Raw genomic sequence first — 18,193 nt, 5'->3', positions numbered from 1 at the left:
GTCACAGCCCATCCCCAGAGGAGCTGTTCACCTGTGGGCCAGCTGCTGGGACAAGCAGCCCACTGGACACCAATTAGTCTTTGTGTCCCCTGGAGAGTGGTCTGCAGCTGGCTCCTCAGGGTGGCAGTCCTGGTGTCAAAGTGCAGGGCAGGCCTAGCAGGGCTTAGACCAGCCCTGTCCCCCACAAGCCAGCCGGGAAGGTGGCCCTTGCTTCTGCGAACCACAGGCCATGGCCCGTGTGGGGCACTGGATCACCACCTGGCATCCTGGGTCTGCACAGTGGCCAGCTTAGCTGCCCACGCAGCTGTGGCCAGGCCCTGGTGGTGCCTTGGGGAGGCCCCTCCACCTGGCAGCAGAGTTGTCACAAGTGGTCAGGAGAGGGAACGGATCAGGTTTCCCCCCAGGGAGGCACGCACTGCCCTGCTGAGGTTGCCCATGGAGGTGTCTCAACACCCTCCCTCGCAGGCTGTGGCCTGAGACGCCTCCTGGAAAAGGCCCCTGCTCCCTGTGGCCAGTGCCCACAGGGCCGCCAGTTAAGTATGGCATCCCCCACTTGAGGGGAACAAAACAGAGGTGGTGTTGCCCACCCTGGTCCGAGCCCCAAGCTCTCTGTGGCACCAGGTGGTCCACTCTGCCCCACCCATTGCCCCCGGTGAGAAGGACAGCGGGACCCTGCCTGTGGTCCCGGGGCCAAAGTCAGGACTGTGGCAGCTGCTGCTGCTGCAGGAGGCAGGGTGAGGGAGGCCCTGCACTCCCCACCCTCGGCCAAGGGCGTCCCTGCCCCTCTTGTGGAGCAGTGGGCCCAGGGATGGCCAGGGGCCAGGTAGGAGGCAGGCTGGGACAGCCAGGCAGGCCTGTGGGAGCGCTGGGTGCCTGGCCCTCCTGTGCAGCCAGCAGCTGTTGGCGACATCCATAAGGGTGGCTTTGTTTACACCGGTGCCCATGGTCCCTGCGGGAGGGTGTGTTACCTCCAAGCTGGGCAGCAGGCAGACAGTCATTTGTGGCCTCAAAGGACCTGGCAGGCAGCCTTTGTGGGCGGCCTCACCCGCCCCGGAAGGAGAGGTGCTTCGGGTGCTTTCTTCCCTCCCTCGGCCTCCCCAGTCTCCCCAGGGAACTGGCCAGGCCAGCTCCTCCCGGCCCCTCCCCGCAGTTCCCATCAGAGAAACCGCGTGAGGCTGATGTCAGACCAGAAGGAGTGTCCTGGGGTCACAAATGTGGAGGGGACCCAAGCTGGGGCGCACAGGCCTGCTCCAGGGGCCTTGCTCCCACCACACCCCTCGTGGCTCACAGGGCAGGGGTTACTTCCCTCAGTGGACCCCGTGAATCCAGGCTTAGGAGGCCTAGGAGCTTATTGGGGGCGGGGGCGGGGGGTGGACTGCAGCGCACAGGAGGGGTGAGGGACAGAGGACCTGGGGTAAAGGGGGTGCCTAAGGGGACTGTGGGTGGGACACAGGAGGAGGACGGAGAGGGCCTTGGGGTAGGACATTGGAGCGGGCCTGAAGGAACCCGAGGGATAGTAAAAGGACTGGACCACAAGTAACGATGGGCGGGAGCTACCCCCGACCTTCCTGACCATTCCCACCCTCCAGTCCACCGGGGAATCATCCCTGGACTGGGCGGAGGTGCCAGCTAGGGCAGCAGCTGCCTCTGGAACACATGGCACCCAGGTCCCGACAGGGGTGGCCCTCTGGCCCCTCTCAGCGCAGGGTTGTGGGCGAGAGCCGTAATCCACTGAGGCTTTCTCTCCTGGTTGGTGGGGTGCGGGGTCCGGCTGAGGTGGTGGGCAGCCCCGGGCTGCTGGGGCAGGAGGCCCAGGCCGCTTCCCTGGTGTCTGGTTACGGGCTGGCGGCAGACAACCCTTCCTGGGTGGAAACCCAACGCGCCACCGCGGGGAGGGGCGGGGGCCGAGGGGGGAGGGGCAGGTGCCAGCTCCAGGTGGGGGGACGCCGCTCAGCCTCGCGCTTCCTCACTCGACGGGAGGTCTTTGCTCCCCTCGCGCGCCAGCTCCAGGTGCGGGCGGCGCCCGGGGTTGGGGCAGCACCCGCTTCCTGGTAGGTCTCCCGGGCTGAGCGGCCCTGGCGGCCCGCAAGGCGGTCCCGGGCGCCCGGAAAACGAGCGACAGCTCTTGTTCCCTGCCGGCCCCGCGGGCAGCCCCGCGCCCCGCCCCGCCTGAAGACAGAAAAAGGCAGAACCGAGATCGGGTAGACGAGGCGCCTCAGAGCCACCCGGTCCCCTCTCACTGCGCCACACGCCAACCCGGCTGGGAGGCCGCGCCGCGGGTGGGTGGTGCCCTCCAGGCCGACCCGCGACAGTGGGGCTGGGCGGCGGAAGGGCTGCCGGCGCCCGCCTCCTCGCGCGCAGCCTCCGGGCGGCGGGGCGTGGGAACCGGCGCCCTGCCTGTGACCGCGGTGAAAGGCTCAGCTGCGTCCGCCTCCCCGGACTCCAGGTTTCTGCTTCGGGAAGCCTCCATGCTCCCGACCGCCGCTCGTGCCTTCTGCCCCCCCTCGGCCGCGGAGAGAAACCATTCCAGCCCGGGCGGGGGTCCCCTGTGTGTCCACCCCTGCGGGGCGGTCCGCTCCCACGCGGCTGGCTGGCGCCCCCGAGCGTCCGCTAGGGGCAGCAGAGGCGCTGCTGCAACCCCAGCGCAGGGGACGGGGGTCCCCAGGCGCCTGTCCGCGAGGAAAGACCACCCACATCTGGGTCACTGCCTCGTTTATTTGCTAAGAAGGCGAACCGGCTGCCTCCGAAGTCCGCTGCTGCTGGGATCCCCCAGGGAACCCAGAGCTCAGTGTGGGGCGAGGGCACCCCCCTCACAACTGCTGGGAGGCCAGGATCTCGGGGTTCTCGTAGCTGTGGGCCTCCCTGGTGGCGGCGGGAGACGCGAAGCAGCGGCTCAGCAGACGGTCGCAGGGCTCCAGGGAGCGCAGCCCGAGGGGGAGCCACGCCCAGGACCGAAGGGGGCGGGGCAGCCAGGCTGACCTTCGCCGCTGCAGGACGTTGACCAGGACGACGAGGAGCACCAGCGTCACCAGGGGCCCCCCGACCGCGGCCAGCACGGTGTCCCCCGCCAGGGAGAGCCCGAAGGCAGCCAGGGGTAGCAGCAGGAAGCTGAGCAGTAGGTAGGCGACCGCCACCCAGCGGTAGCGGGCGGTCAGGTCTCCGAAGCGCTTGGCCAGCGGGAGGGGCAGCCGCAGGGCAGGCACTACGTACCACAGCAGGATGCCAGCCAAGTTGAAGAAGAAGTGGATGAGGGCGACCTGGAGGGCGGGCGGGACCTGTGACACGGGGCCCCCTGGGCCTCCCAGGTTGCTGCTTGGCCGCCCTGGCAGAAAGGGCAGGAAGTCCAGAGCCAGCCCTGGGTGCTGCTCATGGGCAGAGACAGGCCACCTGGGAGGGCAGGTTCCGGCCAGGTGCGGGCCTGTGGCTCCTGCACCAACCCCCCTTTGGGGGTGGCCACATAGCCCACAAGCAAGTGCCTGGATCCAATGACCCCACCCCCATCCCCCAGGGCTGGCATAGCTTGCCCATGCCTCATTCCCAATGATGCGGCTCCTCCTCATCCCTTAGTGGGCTTGGCCACCCAGCCCTCGGCCCCAGGCTGGGGCAGGGCTCCTGTGGGGGGAGGTGCAGCGCCCCCGTGGAGAAAACACGCCCTGTCCAAGGGCTGCCGGACCCGAGGCGTGGGTGCCAGAGGGCACAGTAGCGAGGGCGTCCTGGTGGGGAGTGCAGCAAGGCCCTGCCCACGGGGGTCTGAGGGGACAGCCAGGGGTCGGCAAGGGCCCAGGCTTCTCTCTTCCTGTGGGCAGTAGCCCAGCAGGGCTGGGCTTCCGGGAGCTGCACCTGTCGGGCCCCCAGGCGGAAGCGGCGGCCGAGAGATGCTCAGCTGCAGCCAGGGACCCCACGGAGCCAGCAGAAGTGCACGGAACGGGCACAGGGCGCTGGGCTGGGGCTAGGGGTGGCCGCCTGGAGGCAGGGGTTGCCCAGCACGGCAGGGGCACAGTGTGTCGTCCAGGCAGGGGCCCAGTGGGCTTAGGTGACCAGTGGGGGGGCGGGAGTACCCTGGAGGGGGTGGAATAGAGGCGCTCCAGGCCCCCCAGGGGCAGGAGGCCTGCAAGGAACACAGGCAGGCGCACAGGGTGAGGAGGTGGAGGGACAGGGAGAGAGGTGCCGAGGGCACCCAGGACTGCAGCAGGGCTGGGGGTCCCAGGGATGCCCACAGGATCCCTGGGTCCACGGAGATGGGGCTGTTGGTCTGGGCAGGCGGCTGGAGGTGGGTCCCTGGAGAGCTTCAGCCCGTGGCCAGGCAGGGACAGGCTTCACATGGCCTGACCCAAAGCCTGGGCCCCGGGGGGGCTGGGGGCTGGGCGTGGGGAGAGCGGTACCTGGAGGGCACTGAGCAGCATGCTTGAGGGGCTGGCCAGGGCAGCCAGCAGGGCCGTGGCGGTCGTGCCGATGTTGGAGCCCAGCAAGAGGGGGTATGCCCGCTCCAGGCTGATCACCCCGACCCCTGGGGGAGCTGGAGGTCAGCTTGGGGCCCCGAGCCCAGGCCCCGCGCCCCACGGCCGGGTGCCCGCCCACCCGGCTCACCCAGGAGCGGCACGACGGCCGCTGTGAAGACGCTGCTGCTCTGGAGCACGAAGGTCAGGCCGGCGCCCACCAGGATGGCCAGGTAGCCGCTGAGCCAGCCGACCGGGAAGGGGAAGTCTGGGGAGGAGGCCGGGTCACCCCCCGGCCCAGCCTCCCCACCCCAGCCGGGCCCCCAGCCTGGGTCCTGTGTCCAGACGCACCAGCGTTGAGGACGGCCCTCACGGCCCGGGCCACCCGGCCGTGCAGCACGGAGTTCAGCAGCCTGACGAGGAGGACCAGGCAGGTGCACAGAGCGAGCAGGGAGCCGGCCAGCAGGACGCAGCCCACAGCCAGGTCTGTGAGCGCGGTGCCTGCGAACAGGTGGTAGCCTGGTGGCGGGGCGGGAGGGGTGAGCGGTGGAGCAGCAGCCCTCCTGCGGGGCAGGCCGGGATGGGGGGGCACAGGGCCTCACAGGGCAGCCGCTCCACGGGGGCCGAGCCGTTCCTCTCAGGGCAGGGGCCGGCGGCGGCCGGTGCACAGTTGCTGCTGTTCCCTGGGGCCTGGGCGGACAGGCAGGGTGGGTTCAGGGCAGGCTCAGAGCCAGCAGGGCTGGACAATTCGGCAGGTTGGCGGGCGGCGGTCAGAGACACCTCACCGTGTCCGCCCTGGTACCGCACCATCGCTTAATGAGGCTGCTGTTGGTGGCGTTGCCCGCGGCGCTGCTGGCGATCACGTCCGCATCCAGCTGCGGACAGAGGGGTGGCGACCCTGTGCTGGGCTCTGAGGAACCTGGCCGGAGCTCAGGCCGCTGCGGGGGCCCCGATGCTCCTCCTCCGGGCACGGGGGGCCTCCAAGGGCAGCCACCGGCCTCACCTGCACGAGGAGGTGTGTGAGCGGCTGCGTCAGCACCTTGAGGATGTCCGGCGCGCGCCCGCCGGCCTGCAGGCTGGCGGCCCCCAGGACCAGGGCGCTGAGTGTCTCCAGCGGCGCCGCGGCGCCCTCCAGCGGCAGCAGCACGAGCACCGTGAGCCAGTTGAAGAGGCTGTGCACCGCCGAGCCACCGAAGGCCCTGCGGCCGCGCAGAGCAGAGCGCTGGGCGGGGCCTGCGGCCTGGGCTCTCCGCGGAGGGCGGTCCCAGCCCTGCCGGGGCGGGGCGGGGGGGGGGGCACTCACCTCCGAAACTCATCCCGGTGCCCCGACTGCGCCATGGAGACCAGGGTGCTGGTGACGGACGTGCCCACGTTGACGCCCATGATGACAGGCACAGATGCCCGGACGGTCAGCACTGTGGGGCGGCGGGGCTCGTCAGCCTCCGGCACTGCCCTCCCCCCACGTCCCGGGACAGGGGGAGCACTCACGCTTGGAGGCCACCATGCTGACCACGATGGCGGACGACGTGCTGGAGCTCTGCACGAGCACTGTGGCCAACACCCCGATGACCAGTCCGGCCACGGGGCTGGATAGCACCACGTCGTCCTTGAAGATGTCTCCAGCCACTTTGCCTGTGCCCGGGAGAGGTGCGGTGAGGCCACGAAGGGCCGGCTGCCCGCCGCAGCCACCCCACTGGCCACTCACCGCCCAGCAGCTGGAAGGCGGAGCTCAGGATGTCCAGCGAGCAGATGAAGAGGTAGAGGCCGCCCAGGAGGCCACAGGCCTTGAGGAAGCCGCGGAGCACACGCAGCAGTCTGCCGGCCGCACTGAGCTCTGAGGGCACAGGGCGGTGCTTTCCACGGCCTGCCCCGCCCCCCCACCGCCGCCGATGGCCTCCTTGTCCCCCCTCCTCCCAGGAGCCTAGCTGCCAGCAGGAGGGACGAGGGGCAGGCAGCCCCACAGAGCAGAGCAGAGCAGAGGGTAGTCTTCGTGGGGGGCCCCCCATTGGGGCAGACACCCTCCTGCCTTCTCTGCCCAGGGACCCTCGCCTGCTCAGACTCTGGGGAGCCAGAGCCCCCTCTGGCCAGTTTCCTGGCACCTCCGGACCCACCTCTCCAGGACTGGCCAGTATCCTTCAGCTGAGGGAGGGCCCAGGGGTCCATGTTTCCCTCTTCCACGACAGGGGCAAGACTGGAGGTCCCTGCAGGGGTCGGGGTCAGGAAGAGCCAGGGACCTAACCGTTTGCTGGACACCCCCAGATGGGTTCAGAAGCGGGTGGGGGGTGGGCACAGGGGCTTGGGGTGAGGGGCAGAGGCAGGAAGTGGGGGGGGGCGCCGGTTCATCAGGCCTTGACTGGGGTTGGCCTGAGCCCCCACCCCGCCTGCCCGGAGCCGGGGGCGGGGCGGGGGGCTCAGCCAAGGGCTGGGCTCCTGGTACCTGCATCTCCCAGACTCTGGTCCACCAAGCCAACCGTGTCCAGGGTGGGGGGGCTGACGTGGCCGCCGGCGAGGGAGTTGGGCATGGATTTCCGGCAGAGGCAGACCCAGGCCCGAGCCCAGATCTGGGGGCGATAGGGCCGGTCAGACCCTTCTCCCGCCCCTGCCCTGCCTCACCCCCAGACCCCTAACCTGAGAGTGTAGAAGCCGTCCCCCATCCCCACCCCGCCACCTTGGTGACCTCCCCCGTCCTCTACCCGGAGGCAGATGGCTTCCGTGCCCTCGGGTGCTGCCGGGCACGCTCAGTGCAGTTTCAGGGGGCAGCCCAGCTCCCTTGGGGGTCCTGGCTGGAAGCAGGCCGGGCGGGTGGGCCAGGGCGTAGGGTGCTGAGGTGCTGGCCCAGAGTGGCCGGGAGCCTGGAACCTGGGGCCTCTTCTATCCGGTGCCATCCAGGCCACCGCTCACACCTCGGCCTCGGACACCCAACGGTGCTGTCTCCGTGGGAGACAAGGGCCCCACCCCAGTGACGGAGGCAGGAGCCCGGGCGCCCGGCTGAACCTCAGGGCTGTTCTCCTTGGCCTGCCGTGTCGGGGGCCCCGTCTAGCCCTCGGCCCCCACTCTCTCCAGGTCCCCAGGGCCTGGGCCTGGGAGGCCCCCTGTCACCCCTCCCTCCTGCTCGCCCACAGGCTGGCTCTCACCCTGGGAGGGCAGCGGTGGCCCCGGGTCCCCCCCCTACACCCGTGCTCACAGCTCCTACCTGTGCGGGGAGTGAGGGGGCGCCTGTGGGGAGGACACGTGGGGCAGGAGCAGCCGCGGGTCAAAGAGCCGCGGGCACACACGTGACCGGCTCCGCACTGCGCCCCGTTAATGTTCACCCAGGCGCGAGGCCCCCCGGCCCCCGTCGGAGCCCAGCACCTGCCTTGTCTGTGTCCCGCCGTCACCCTGGGGCAGGAGCTCCAGCCCGTGCTGGACCGGGGGCACGGCAGGGCGTGCTGGACTTCCACAAGCAGGTGCCTGTGTGACACTCGGTGACACACTGTGACACTGTGTCATGTGGCGCTCTGCCCACCCAGCACAGGGCAGCGTGCCGGGGCTCTGGCTGATCAGCCTGGGGGGCCTGTGGGAGGTCTGCCTGGAGCTCTGCGGGCCTCACCTTGGTCTGGTCGGTCCCGCCCCCAGCCAGCGCTGGGAGAGAAGCCCCTCATACTAGCTGGGCAGGGAGTGTGCCTGCCCCTGGGGCCCCCGGGCAGGGCTGCGAAGAGCCCCCCACCCCCGCAGGCTCAGCCTGCAGAGACCAGAGACAGTAGGGGGTGTCAGGCCTCCACCCAACCCCACCTGGACCAGGAGGCGTGGCCCACCCTGCTCTCTGCACAGCGGTGCCCTGCTGGCCCCACTGCTTGTGGGGTGCCCCTTCCTGGGGTCACTCTCTCCCTGCTCCTAGGGTGCTGGGAGGAAGAGCAGCTCCTCCCCCCTCGGGCCCGGTCTCCCCGGGGACCTGCTGGCTCCACACAGCACGGCACAGCACGTGCCCGCGGCCCAGCAGTCCCGCGTGCCCGGGGGACTTTGCCCCGGGGAAGGAGGGGGTTTCCGAGTGTCCTCTCAGCAGATTCCCTGCTCTGCTCCCTCTGCTCCTGCCACCCACCACCACCCAGGGCAGCCCAGCAGCCCCTCCCACGGGATCCTGAGTGACGGCTGAGTCCCGGGGGTGGGGGGATGGTGGAGATGTGCAGCCTCCCCCGGGGCGTCTGTGCCCACCGCCTCCAGCACCTGCTGTGGCCCCTCCGAAGGCCCGCACGGTGGCCCCTGGGGGTCAGAAGGTGGCCCCTCCAAAGGCCTGTGCAGTGGCCCCTGGGGGTCAGAAGGTGGCCCCTCCAAAGGCCTGTGCAGTGGCCACTGGGGGTCAGAAGGCGGCCCCTCCGAAGGCCCACGCGGTGGCCACTGGGGGTCAGAAGGAAGCTGAGGGCCGGGAAAGGGCCGGGTGTGGGTGTGGCCCTGCTGAGCTGGAGACCTCGGGCAGGTCTCCACCCTCCCTGGGCTGAGAGCTGACCCTCTCCTCGGACACTGGTCACAGCAGTGATCCACGCCTGCAGGGGACCCTCGAGGAACAGCAGCGGACACACAGTGGAGGGTCAGCAAGCTTTGTTGAGAAGAAGGACTCCACGGGGCTGCCTGGAGGAGGTGGCCCTCCCTCCATGCCCAGCTCAGATGTCGGGACGGTCACGCTGCAGCAGGGCCCGAACGGCCTCGGCCAGCCCTGGGGACTGGCCACCAGACCCTCCGAGGTGCTGCCCTCTGAGCAGAGCCCGGGCCTGGGGTGGGCTGACAGAAGGCTCCCACCACAGCGACCCTGCCCCGTGTCTGTGCACAGGCTAGCTCGGGGTCTGGGAGTCCCAGCTGGATTTGACAGGCGGCCGCTGGTCCTTGTAGAGTCTCACGGTACTGTGGCCACTGCCCCTGACCCTGGGCCATGACCGGGGTGTCCGTGGCGGGCGGCCCTCGGGACTCTCAGTCCCCAGGCTGCTCCGGGCGGGTGCGCCGCCGTCGGAGGTGCCGAGGCAGGTGCGAGGTGAGAGCTGCCGCAGCCGGAGCTCAGGCCTCGGGGCGGCCCGGGGGCTCCCAGCAGAGGGGGCTGCAGCCCCAGCAGCAGCAGCTGGACCGGGGGAAGTGGGGCTGGGGCCCCAAGGTGGGGCAGAGCGTGGCCGGCTGCCGAGTGATGGCGGCGCCCCCTTTGAGGGGCGCAGGGGGCCGGGGCTCCACTCGGGGCGGCTCCCGCTCGGCCCTGATGGCCAGGAAGGCGCCAGGTCGAGGTCCAGCATGGCCACCCCCCCCCACGGGGCGTGGGCGTGCTCTGGCGGCACTGCGGGCAGGGGATCCAGCGCTGCTCGTGGGCCGGCGTGTCCAGGCGCCGCACGCACGCCTGGCAGAAGGTGTGGCCGCAGTACAGGCGGCGGGGCAGGCGCCCCGAGAGGTCGAAGGCCGAGTAGCAGACGATGCAGTAGCTGCGCCGGCCCCCGGCGGCTGACCCCTCCTCGGGGGCCTGCAGACCCTCCGGCTGCAGCATCCTGGAGGGGGTGCGGGGAGCTGCAGCGGGCCCCACCTGACTCCGCGGTCAGGGCCCTGGCACCTGGAGCCCGCCCGGGAGGCCAGGCGTGTGTGCCTGCCAGGGTTTGGGTGCAGCCTGGGTCCCCGTCAGCCAGCACCCCGCCAGCTGTCTGGCCCTCCTCCACAGCCCGCCTGCGCTGCCGCAGGCCCCCACCCGCCCCAGCCTGCCCGGGCCCAGGCCTCTTACCTGCATCCGCTCTGCTGGGTGGCTGTGCCCAGCCAGAGGGTGGCCGGGCGTGGGGGGACCCAGGGCGCCCTGCGGCTCCCTCCCTGGGGCTCACGTTACTGGCCGAGCCGGAGTCGGCAGGGAGGCAGGTGGTGGCTGCAGGCGGGCGGGCTCCCCTTTCAGCCACAAAGCACTTGCAACTAGATCCACCGGCGCCCCTCCGCTCTGCCCTGCCCCCACCCCCTGGTGCCCGGACGGGGTGCCACTAACCCGTACCCAGGCCCGGCTGTGCTGCTGCTCCTGGCTCCCCTTCCCACTTCCCCCACCCAGCCTGCCCCCACCCCCACCCCCAGCTCCAGCTCCAACCCCATACTCCCTCCTGTCTCCCCACTCTCATACTCCCCCTCCATGGTAGGAAAGCTTTCTGGTCCTGTCGTGGGCGATGCCAGTTTGTCCTCTCAGATCAAGCATCACCTCCTCCAGGAAGCCTGCCAGGACCCCCACCAGCTCAGAGCCCTGAGCGACCTGCTGTGCCCCAGCTCAGCCCCAGTGTGAGAGTCCTTGTTGCTCGGCCCCCACACCTTCATCACGGGGTGGTGACCGGCCCCAGAAGGCCCGTGGGGGCGCTCAGGCACAGGTGCAGATGTCCCCACGCACTCTTGGGCCACCAGAAGCTCCCTGAGATGCACGACACCGTGGGCAGCCCTGGACACTCCTGTCCAGAGCCACCTCCTTCCAAGGCCTGCCCAGTGACGGGGACACAGGCATAGCAGTGTGGGGTGTGTGGAGAAGGGTTGGGACAGGGTCAGGGTGCCCAGGGCCCTCTCCAGCTGGCTGGGAGGAAGCCAAAGCCCAGAGGGGCCCGTCCGTACACCCATCACCACCCTGGTCCGCCAGCCCCTTGGACTGGCCGGATAGCTTTCTGTGGCCTGCCTGGGTGGGGGGCACCTTCTGGTGGGGACTGGCCACACCCAAGGACCCGCACAGTCAGGCCAATGACATGTCTGTCCACGCCCAAAGACCGGTCCTGCCATGCGGCCAGTCACTGTGGGTCAGGGGAGGGCCAGCTCCGGGACCTGTCTGTCCTGTGGTGCCAGCTCCGACCTCCTCCCCCTCCTTGGGCCACTGCTGCCCAGCCCCGGAAATGTCAGGGTGCCCGGCACAGGCCTCCGCTGACTCCTCGCGCCGGCATCCCGGCCCCGCCCCGGCGGTGAGGCAACCCCGCGCCCAGCAGCCGGGCCTCGCGCACGCACGTCCTCCCGGGCAGGCGAGCTGCGCGCAGTGGGGGCGAGGAGGGGGACAGGTGCTCTGCGGGCCGCCTCCCCCCTCTCCACCCCCCCACCCCAGTGCCTTTGCAGCCCACCTCCTCCGGGAGGCCCAGGCCCTGGGGGCTGGACAGGGCCGAACGGCACTGCCTGGTGCCCCACGGCCGATGCCCGGGGACTGGCTGCTCCGTGGGAAGCCAGAAGAACGTCCTGCTGAGGAAGGGCGAGGCTGACTCACGGTGGTGAGCAGGGCTCGGGCCAGCCGCCGGGCTCCCACTCCCAGAAACCTGCCAGCCCTGGTCCCACCCACCACCAGCCTTCCGACCCGGTCCTCCTCCCGGAGGCCTCTCTGGGGGCTGCACCCCCAGGTTCCGTGCACAGCACCCGCCGTCAGACCCACAGACCGACATGTCTCTGGGCTTGAACCCAGGCCCGGCCAGGGCAGGGGACACACTCCCACCCTCCTGTCCGCCTCTGGGCGGATCTGAGACCTGGGGTGCAGGGCAGAGGATTGCGATATAGTGGCACCCTGCCCCCAAATGTCTCACGGAGTCTGGGGGCCTGAGGTGTCATCCAGCCCGGGTCCCCTCCCGAAAGGAGTCAACTGAAGAAAGCTCACTCTACTTTATTTCCTAGGCCGTGGCCCTGAGTGAGGGGTCAAGAGGAGCTCAAGGGTGTCCCTGGGCTGCCGCCACAGCCAGCACCCACGGCCCCTCTTCCAGGCGTCTGAGCTGAGCTGTTGGCCTCTGTGGCACACAGATGCCCCTGTCTAGGGTGAAGTGGCCAACGCCCGTGACAGTGGCCCGGTGGCTGCCCCACACGTCCCCACAGCTGTGGCTGCCTGCACGGAGTTCTGGGCCTGCGAGGTGGGGGCGTCCTGGGCAGGCCCACAGCCCCGCGGGGCCCGGGCTAGGAGACAACACAGCAGCAGCTGTGGCAGCGGCAGAACCGAGGGCAGTGGCAGCAGGAGCAGCAGGGGCAGCACCAGCAGTGGTGGGCAATGTCGTCACCACGCTCGATGGGCGGCAGGCCCGTGTAGGTCAGTCCCGCGGGGCGCTGCCCACGGCAGCAGGGGTTGCCCGGCTGCGGCCAGGCCTGCTGGCCCTTGACGAAGGCAGCCCCCTTGGCGCCCTTGGCACCCTTGGCGCCCTTGGCACCCTTGGGCCCTTGGGCCTCCTCGATGGGCTGCAGGAGGCGGGTGGGCTCCGGGGCGTAGGGACCCACGGGCAGAGGCTGCAGCTCCACGGAGCAGGGAGTCACCTCCAGCTGCCGCTCCAGGTCAGGCCGCAGGTGGGCCCGGGGGATGGTGATGTGGGCGTAGGGGTTCTTGACGACCATCTCGTGGGGGTCCATGGCCTGCCTGGCGGGGTGGGCAGAGGGGGGTATGGGCTCCTCAGAGGGGGATGGCCACAGCCCAGGAAAAGCCAGGCTCGCGTCCGTGGGCACCCACTGGGAGGGACAGTGAGGACCAGGTTCCCAGCCGTCCCCCCAGGGGTCTCTTCCTTCCCTGAGTGGGGGTGCCCTGGATGGAGCTGGGCATGGGGGGAGGGGGTCTGGAGACGCAGCTGAGCCGGCCCCACAGGGGAGCCCCAGTGCAGGGGAGGCCCGGACCCACCTGAAGCAGCAGTGGTGGCCTGTGCTGTCCTCCTCCAGGCCGAGTCCCAGTGCCTGTGAGCAGAGCCACTGGCCGCAGCCTTTTCCCTCCCCGGGAGGGGTGGGGCCATGGGCGGGACTCAAAATTGGGGTTCCCAGGATCCCGAGAGGCTTAGCTCCTCCCGCACAGAGGCTACCCACCCTTTCCTCTGAGGTGGGCGGTGGCCATGGCCTGGCTCTGAGGGGCACCGCCAGCCTGGGTGACTCAGCCTGGAGGCATTCCAGCCATGCCCTGGGTGCAGGAAGGAGGGCGGGCAGGGGGAGCCTGGGCTCAGGCCCTCAGATCTCAGCCCCCCGTGGTCTGGGGGCTCGAGCCACCGCCCCCACACCTCAGAGCCCATGCTTCGTGGCAGAGGGTAGAGGTCCTCACTGGGACCACCGCCCCTGCCCGGCAGACTGGGACAGGGCCATTTGAGAGCACAGACCACTCAGAGGGTTACCTTTTATTTTTTATTTATTAAAAAAAAAAAGATTTTTAAAATTTATTTTTAGAGAGAGGGGAAGGGAGGGAGAGAAACACCAATTGGTTGCCTCTGGCCCGCCTCCAACTGAGGACCTGGCCCACAACCCAGGCGTGTGCCCTGACTGGGAATCGAACCCGCGACCTTTTGGTTTGTGAGTGGACACCCAACCCACTGAGCCACACCAGCCAGGGCAATTTTTGTTTGCAACTGATGAGAAACTGGTTTACACACTTTTGCTGATTAAAACGTACTCATCTTACAACTGGCAACGCGCGCTTCATACACAAGTGACGTTTCTCACTCATTTCTGAACCCCGCCGCCCTGCGCTGCCTGGGCTCCCGTCGCCCTGAGTCTCCCTGCGCATCCTTGGCCCTGGAGCCCGCTCCCACCGTCGTCTGTAAGGTGGCACTTAGCACCTGCCACACAAGGCGGCCGTGCGTGTGCGGGCGACAGTGGAGGTAAACATTTGTAAACACTGGCACACGTGAGCTCTCCCTGGGGCGACCCGGTGTGTAGGGTGCGGCCGGGACCGGCACCCCCAGTCCTTGGTGCCCCGGGGAACCCACAGGAAGGGCGAGATCAAATCAGACGTGGTTCAGAAGCCAAGGTCATCCTGGTGGCATGCGTGGGTCCGGTCGGACCGGTCCGGACACGAGTTCTACCGATGCGCCAACCAATGGGGGGCGGGCGGGGAAGTGGGCCTCGAACGTCGGAGGCCGGGGACGGGAGCCTTCTGCGCAGACGCCGTAAACCCCGCCCACGGTTTCTGCAGACTCCGCCCCTCGCGGGGAGGCGGATCTAACGCATGCGCGGAACAAACCGAGGCGGCCTGTGGGAACTTTATTCCCCATAAGCCTCCGCGCTCGAGGGTTCCTTAAAGACCCGGCTCGGGGTCTGCTGGCCTCGGACCGCCCAGAACCGGGCTTGGGCCGCCCCAGCTCTGAACCACGGAGCTCGCGAGGAGTGGACTTCTGCGGGCTCGACGCGGGGGCGTTCACGGGGCGGGACCTCGTCGCGGGGGGCGGGGCATCGGGGCGGGGGCGGAGCCTGGTGCCCCCGTGCGCGCGCCCAGCGGGTGAGTGGCGGGGCTGTGTGGAGCCCGTGGCAGAGGCTGGGCTCCCAAGTGTCCCCTGGCCGAGGCGGCCTCAGCTGCCCCCCTTCATGCTGTGGCACCATCAGCCCCCACTGCCCCTCTCAAGAGGCACCTGCTCACTTGCGCACCTCTCACACCTGCTCCTGCTGAAGGACGTGCAGCAGGCCCAGACACTAGCCCCGGGTCACACAGGGCACAAAGTCGGCCCCAAGGGCCGGGGCCGCTCCTCCAGCCTGTCTTGTCCCCGGGCTCCCTCACCAGCAATGCCGACCCTGGGCTCTGTTGCCCCGCAGCACGCGGGGACCACAGGCAGCCTGGCCCACACAGGGTGGAGGGGGCCGTGGCCTGGACGGGCCGGGACAGCCCAGGGTTAGAAGCGGGCCCAGTGTAGGTTCCGAGACCGCAGGCATGCTGCGTGGTGGCCACGGCAGGTCAGGGGACGGTGGCACTCGGGGGCCCTGCAGCCCTGGTCCCCTGCCTTGTAGTCGCCACCAGGTCCTCTGCCCTCTGTCTCGTGCGGGCGCCCCGCAGGCAGACGGTGTGTCCCAGGGGAACAGGGAAGCCTGGCTCAAGGAAGCCTTCCTCCTTGAGGAAGCAGAAAGGAATGGGGCTGGGTGGAGTCCGGTTAGCACTCAGCTGTGCGGCCGCTGGGTACATGCTGGAGTGCAGAAAAGGGCCACTCCAGCCTGAGTAGGTGCGCGTCCTCCGTGAGCTGTCCTGCAGGGGCCTGTCCCGCCGTCTGACCTTCCAAACACCCCTCCCTCCACCCATCTGTCCGGCCGCCCGGAAGTCTTCTCCCAACTCCTGTCTGTCTCTCTGTCCACTCCTCTGATGCATGCTTGCCCTTAGGGCCGCGTCGCCCTTCTGGAGCCTGCCAGCTCCGGGCAGAGCCCGGGTGCCCCTGTGAGCTGGGAAACTCCGGAGCCTCCCCACGGGGAGCTGAGGGGACTGACGGACGACTCGACACCCTGGCTCTGGGGGGTGGGGAATGGGGAGGCACTGGCAGTCTCGAGGAGGAGCCCTGGGAACCAGCTTTCCAGGGACCACATCTTGGCTCCCCTTCCCTCCCTCCCGCACTGCGAGGCTTCGGGCTGCGAAAAGATTTCCTTTCCAGAATTGGGGGTAGGGGACTTGACTAGGAACCAGGGTCGGCCGGGCGGGGACGGGGGGTGGGGGTGGGGCGGAGGAGGGGCAACGCGGGAGTCATCACCCGCACGCGGTCCGCGGGCGATGGGCGACTCTCGGAGCGGGCGCCGGGCCCTCTGCGGATTGAGGGGCGGCCGAGAGACTGGCCCCGCCCCGCGGACCCCGCGCGGGTCCCCAGACGGGGGGTGGCGCTGCAGGCGCGGGCGGGCGCCGCGCGCACTGCGGTCCCCGCGCCTCCGCCGCAGAGCGCGCCACGCTTCGTACGCACCTGCCGCCGCCGCGCCGCACCGAGCCCGCGCCCCGCGCCCCGCGCCCCCCGGAGTCGCCGCGGCCGCGCCATCGCCCGGGGTCGCCGCCGGAGCCACCGGAGACGCAGGGCCGAAGCGCGGACGCCGCATCCGGGCCTGCCTTTGAGACAACCTCTGCGGCGGCGGCGCGCTGCTCGGGGACGCCAGGCTGGGGCAGGTGAGCGCGGGCGGGGCGGGACGGCCTCGGGGTCCGGACGTGCTGCTCCTCCCCACCCTAATAGGGGTCGGGCCTTGGGGGCGGGGACTGGGAGGGGGCTGGCTTCCGAGGCCAGCGAGGGTCAGGGTCAGAGGTTGGGCGCCGGGTCTTTTGTGCCGGACAAGGGCGAGGGTGATGGTGGGCCGGGGCGCTGCCCTCACGCCGTCTCTCACCTGCAGCTCGGGCCTGGTCCAGGCCTCTTCCCTGCTCCCGCCACCGACGAGCCGTCGGCCCTGGTCCACCCGCAGCCAGGGCTCCGGCTAGCTGCCTTCCTTGGGCACGCTGCCCTGGAGTCATGGGGCCCACCTAGCCCCTGCCTGCCCGGATGCCCCAGCCCGGGGACTGCTGACCTCGGCTGCAGGGGGAGTCCCGCCAAAGCCCCCTCAGCAGCCTCAGCAGCCAGAGACCCTGGGTGAACCCCTGGGCCAGACCTCCAGCCCAGGGCAGCCTCCCACGCCCCCCTGCCCCTGCCTCCCTCCACCTCCCCCGCCCCTTCCTCCTCCTCCCAGGACTGAACCACAGAAGCCACTGTGGCCACTAGGAGGGGCCCTGCCCCCTCAGCTCTCACTGGTCAACCCCAAGAGTCCTCAGGGTGGCCGGGGTCCCCACCAGGCCTGGCAGGACCAGGATGCTGCCCCTGCTCCTCCCCCCCGGCCCCACCCAACGCCCCCTCCCACCCTAACACCCAGTCTGACGGGAGACAGCCGGATGCCGGCTGACCCTGGGCCCGACGCGGGCAGTGGCTGGCCGGGCCTCCTCATGTCCTGCCTGAAGGGCCCCCATGTCATCCTCAAGATGGAGGCCATGAAGATTGTCCACCCTGAGAAGTTCCCCGAGCTGCAGGCGGCCGCCCCCTGCTTCCCACCCGCCCCCCGGCCCACCCCGGCTCTGGCACCCAAGCGCGCCTGGCCCTCAGACACAGAGATCATCGTCAACCAGGCATGCGGAGGGGACATGCCCGCCTTGGAAGGGGCACCCCGCACCCCGCCCTTGCCACGGCGGCCCCGGAAAGGCAGCTCGGCGGAGCTGGGCTTCCCCCGGGTGGCGCCGGTGGACGAGGTCATCGTGAATCAGTACGTGATGCGGCCTGGTCCCGCCGCCCCGGGCGCCCCCGCGGTGGCGTCCCCGGCTGCGGGGGAGCCCCTGGAGTGCCCGACCTGCGGGCACACGTACAACGTCACCCAGCGGCGGCCGCGCGTGCTGTCCTGCCTGCACTCCGTGTGCGAGCAGTGCCTGCAGATCCTCTACGAGTCCTGTCCCAAGTACAAGTTCATCTCCTGCCCCGCCTGCCGCCGCGAGACTGTGCTCTTCACCGACTACGGCCTGGCGGCGCTGGCCGTCAACACGTCCATCCTGAGCCGCCTGCCGCCCGAGGCGCTGACCGCCCCGTCCGGCGGCCAGTGGGGGGGTGAGCCCGAGGGCAGCTGCTACCAGACCTTCCGGCAGTACTGCGGGGCCGCCTGCACCTGCCACGTGCGGAACCCGCTGTCGGCCTGCTCCATCATGTAGCGCCCGCCTGCCCGCCACCGCCGCGCGCCTCCGCCTGCTGGTCCTCGCGCTGCTGCTTCAGGGGTCCGGCCCCGCCATGTCCCCCTCTGAGCCCTCACCCGTCACAGCTTCTGGCCCCCACCTGTGTGGCATTCTCGCTGCAGCCAACTTTGCCATTAAAACGCCGCCAAAGTTTGCAGCTTGTCTCTGGACTGAAGCCCACTGCGGTGGCCCGCACCCTGAATCGGGGCGGGTGGTGGCGCAGCCTAGGAGGGTCCGCCCACGCTGGGCCTGGCACTGCGTGGCGTTGGTCGCTCTGCTTGCCGGCCAGGCCGGGCCCCGCTGTGTGCGCGCACCCCGCCCCACAGCTGTGCAGAGCCAGCTGCCTGTGTGCACCAGCCTGGATGCACGGGCGGGTGTGCAGAGTGGTCCCAGCTGG

General features: G+C 70.0%; 4 protein-coding genes across 5 annotated transcripts; 1 reads left to right on the top strand and 3 right to left on the bottom strand.

Annotated features, from left to right (window-relative positions):
• Window positions 1–2,695: 2,695 nt before the first annotated feature.
• On the bottom strand, window positions 2,696–8,561 carry SLC34A3 (solute carrier family 34 member 3). The gene is made up of 12 exons (XM_036022513.1): window positions 6,874–8,561; window positions 6,548–6,637; window positions 6,142–6,270; window positions 5,925–6,068; window positions 5,740–5,851; window positions 5,440–5,635; window positions 5,222–5,311; window positions 5,039–5,126; window positions 4,788–4,955; window positions 4,588–4,704; window positions 4,383–4,507; window positions 2,696–3,257 (listed from the first exon to the last, which is right to left on the bottom strand). Exons 1-12 carry the CDS (start codon window positions 6,956–6,958, stop codon window positions 2,811–2,813), a joined length of 1,791 nt encoding a protein of 596 aa, XP_035878406.1. The 5' UTR covers window positions 6,959–8,561; the 3' UTR covers window positions 2,696–2,810.
• Window positions 8,562–9,260: 699 nt separating this feature from the next.
• Window positions 9,261–10,133, bottom strand: RNF224 (ring finger protein 224). The gene is given in 3 exon segments (XM_028528916.2): window positions 9,261–9,670; window positions 9,673–9,700; window positions 9,703–10,133. Coding segments are annotated over 3 exon segments (468 nt in total). The 5' UTR covers window positions 9,934–10,133; the 3' UTR covers window positions 9,261–9,461.
• Window positions 10,134–12,278: 2,145 nt separating this feature from the next.
• Window positions 12,279–13,138, bottom strand: CYSRT1 (cysteine rich tail 1). Of its 2 annotated transcripts, none has more exons than XM_028505335.2 (2): window positions 13,021–13,138; window positions 12,279–12,761 (listed from the first exon to the last, which is right to left on the bottom strand). In XM_028505335.2, the coding sequence occupies exon 2, from the start codon at window positions 12,756–12,758 to the stop codon at window positions 12,315–12,317; it is 444 nt and encodes a 147-aa protein (XP_028361136.1). In that variant the 5' UTR covers window positions 12,759–12,761; window positions 13,021–13,138; the 3' UTR covers window positions 12,279–12,314. The 2 variants fall into 2 exon arrangements, with proteins under 2 accessions (XP_028361136.1, XP_035878403.1); XM_036022510.1 differs by having other exon boundaries at window positions 12,279–12,765; window positions 13,021–13,113.
• Window positions 13,139–15,778: 2,640 nt separating this feature from the next.
• On the top strand, window positions 15,779–17,949 carry RNF208 (ring finger protein 208). The gene is made up of 2 exons (XM_028518055.2): window positions 15,779–16,227; window positions 16,446–17,949. Exon 2 carries the CDS (start codon window positions 16,975–16,977, stop codon window positions 17,773–17,775), a length of 801 nt encoding a protein of 266 aa, XP_028373856.1. The 5' UTR covers window positions 15,779–16,227; window positions 16,446–16,974; the 3' UTR covers window positions 17,776–17,949.
• The last annotated feature ends 244 nt before the right edge of the window (window positions 17,950–18,193 follow it).

This window comes from Phyllostomus discolor, chromosome 3, assembly GCF_004126475.2.
Source record: "Phyllostomus discolor isolate MPI-MPIP mPhyDis1 chromosome 3, mPhyDis1.pri.v3, whole genome shotgun sequence".
NCBI lineage: Eukaryota > Metazoa > Chordata > Mammalia > Chiroptera > Phyllostomidae > Phyllostomus > Phyllostomus discolor.
Note: the sequence above shows the minus strand (reverse complement) of the source record. Positions and strands in the feature narration are given on the sequence as shown.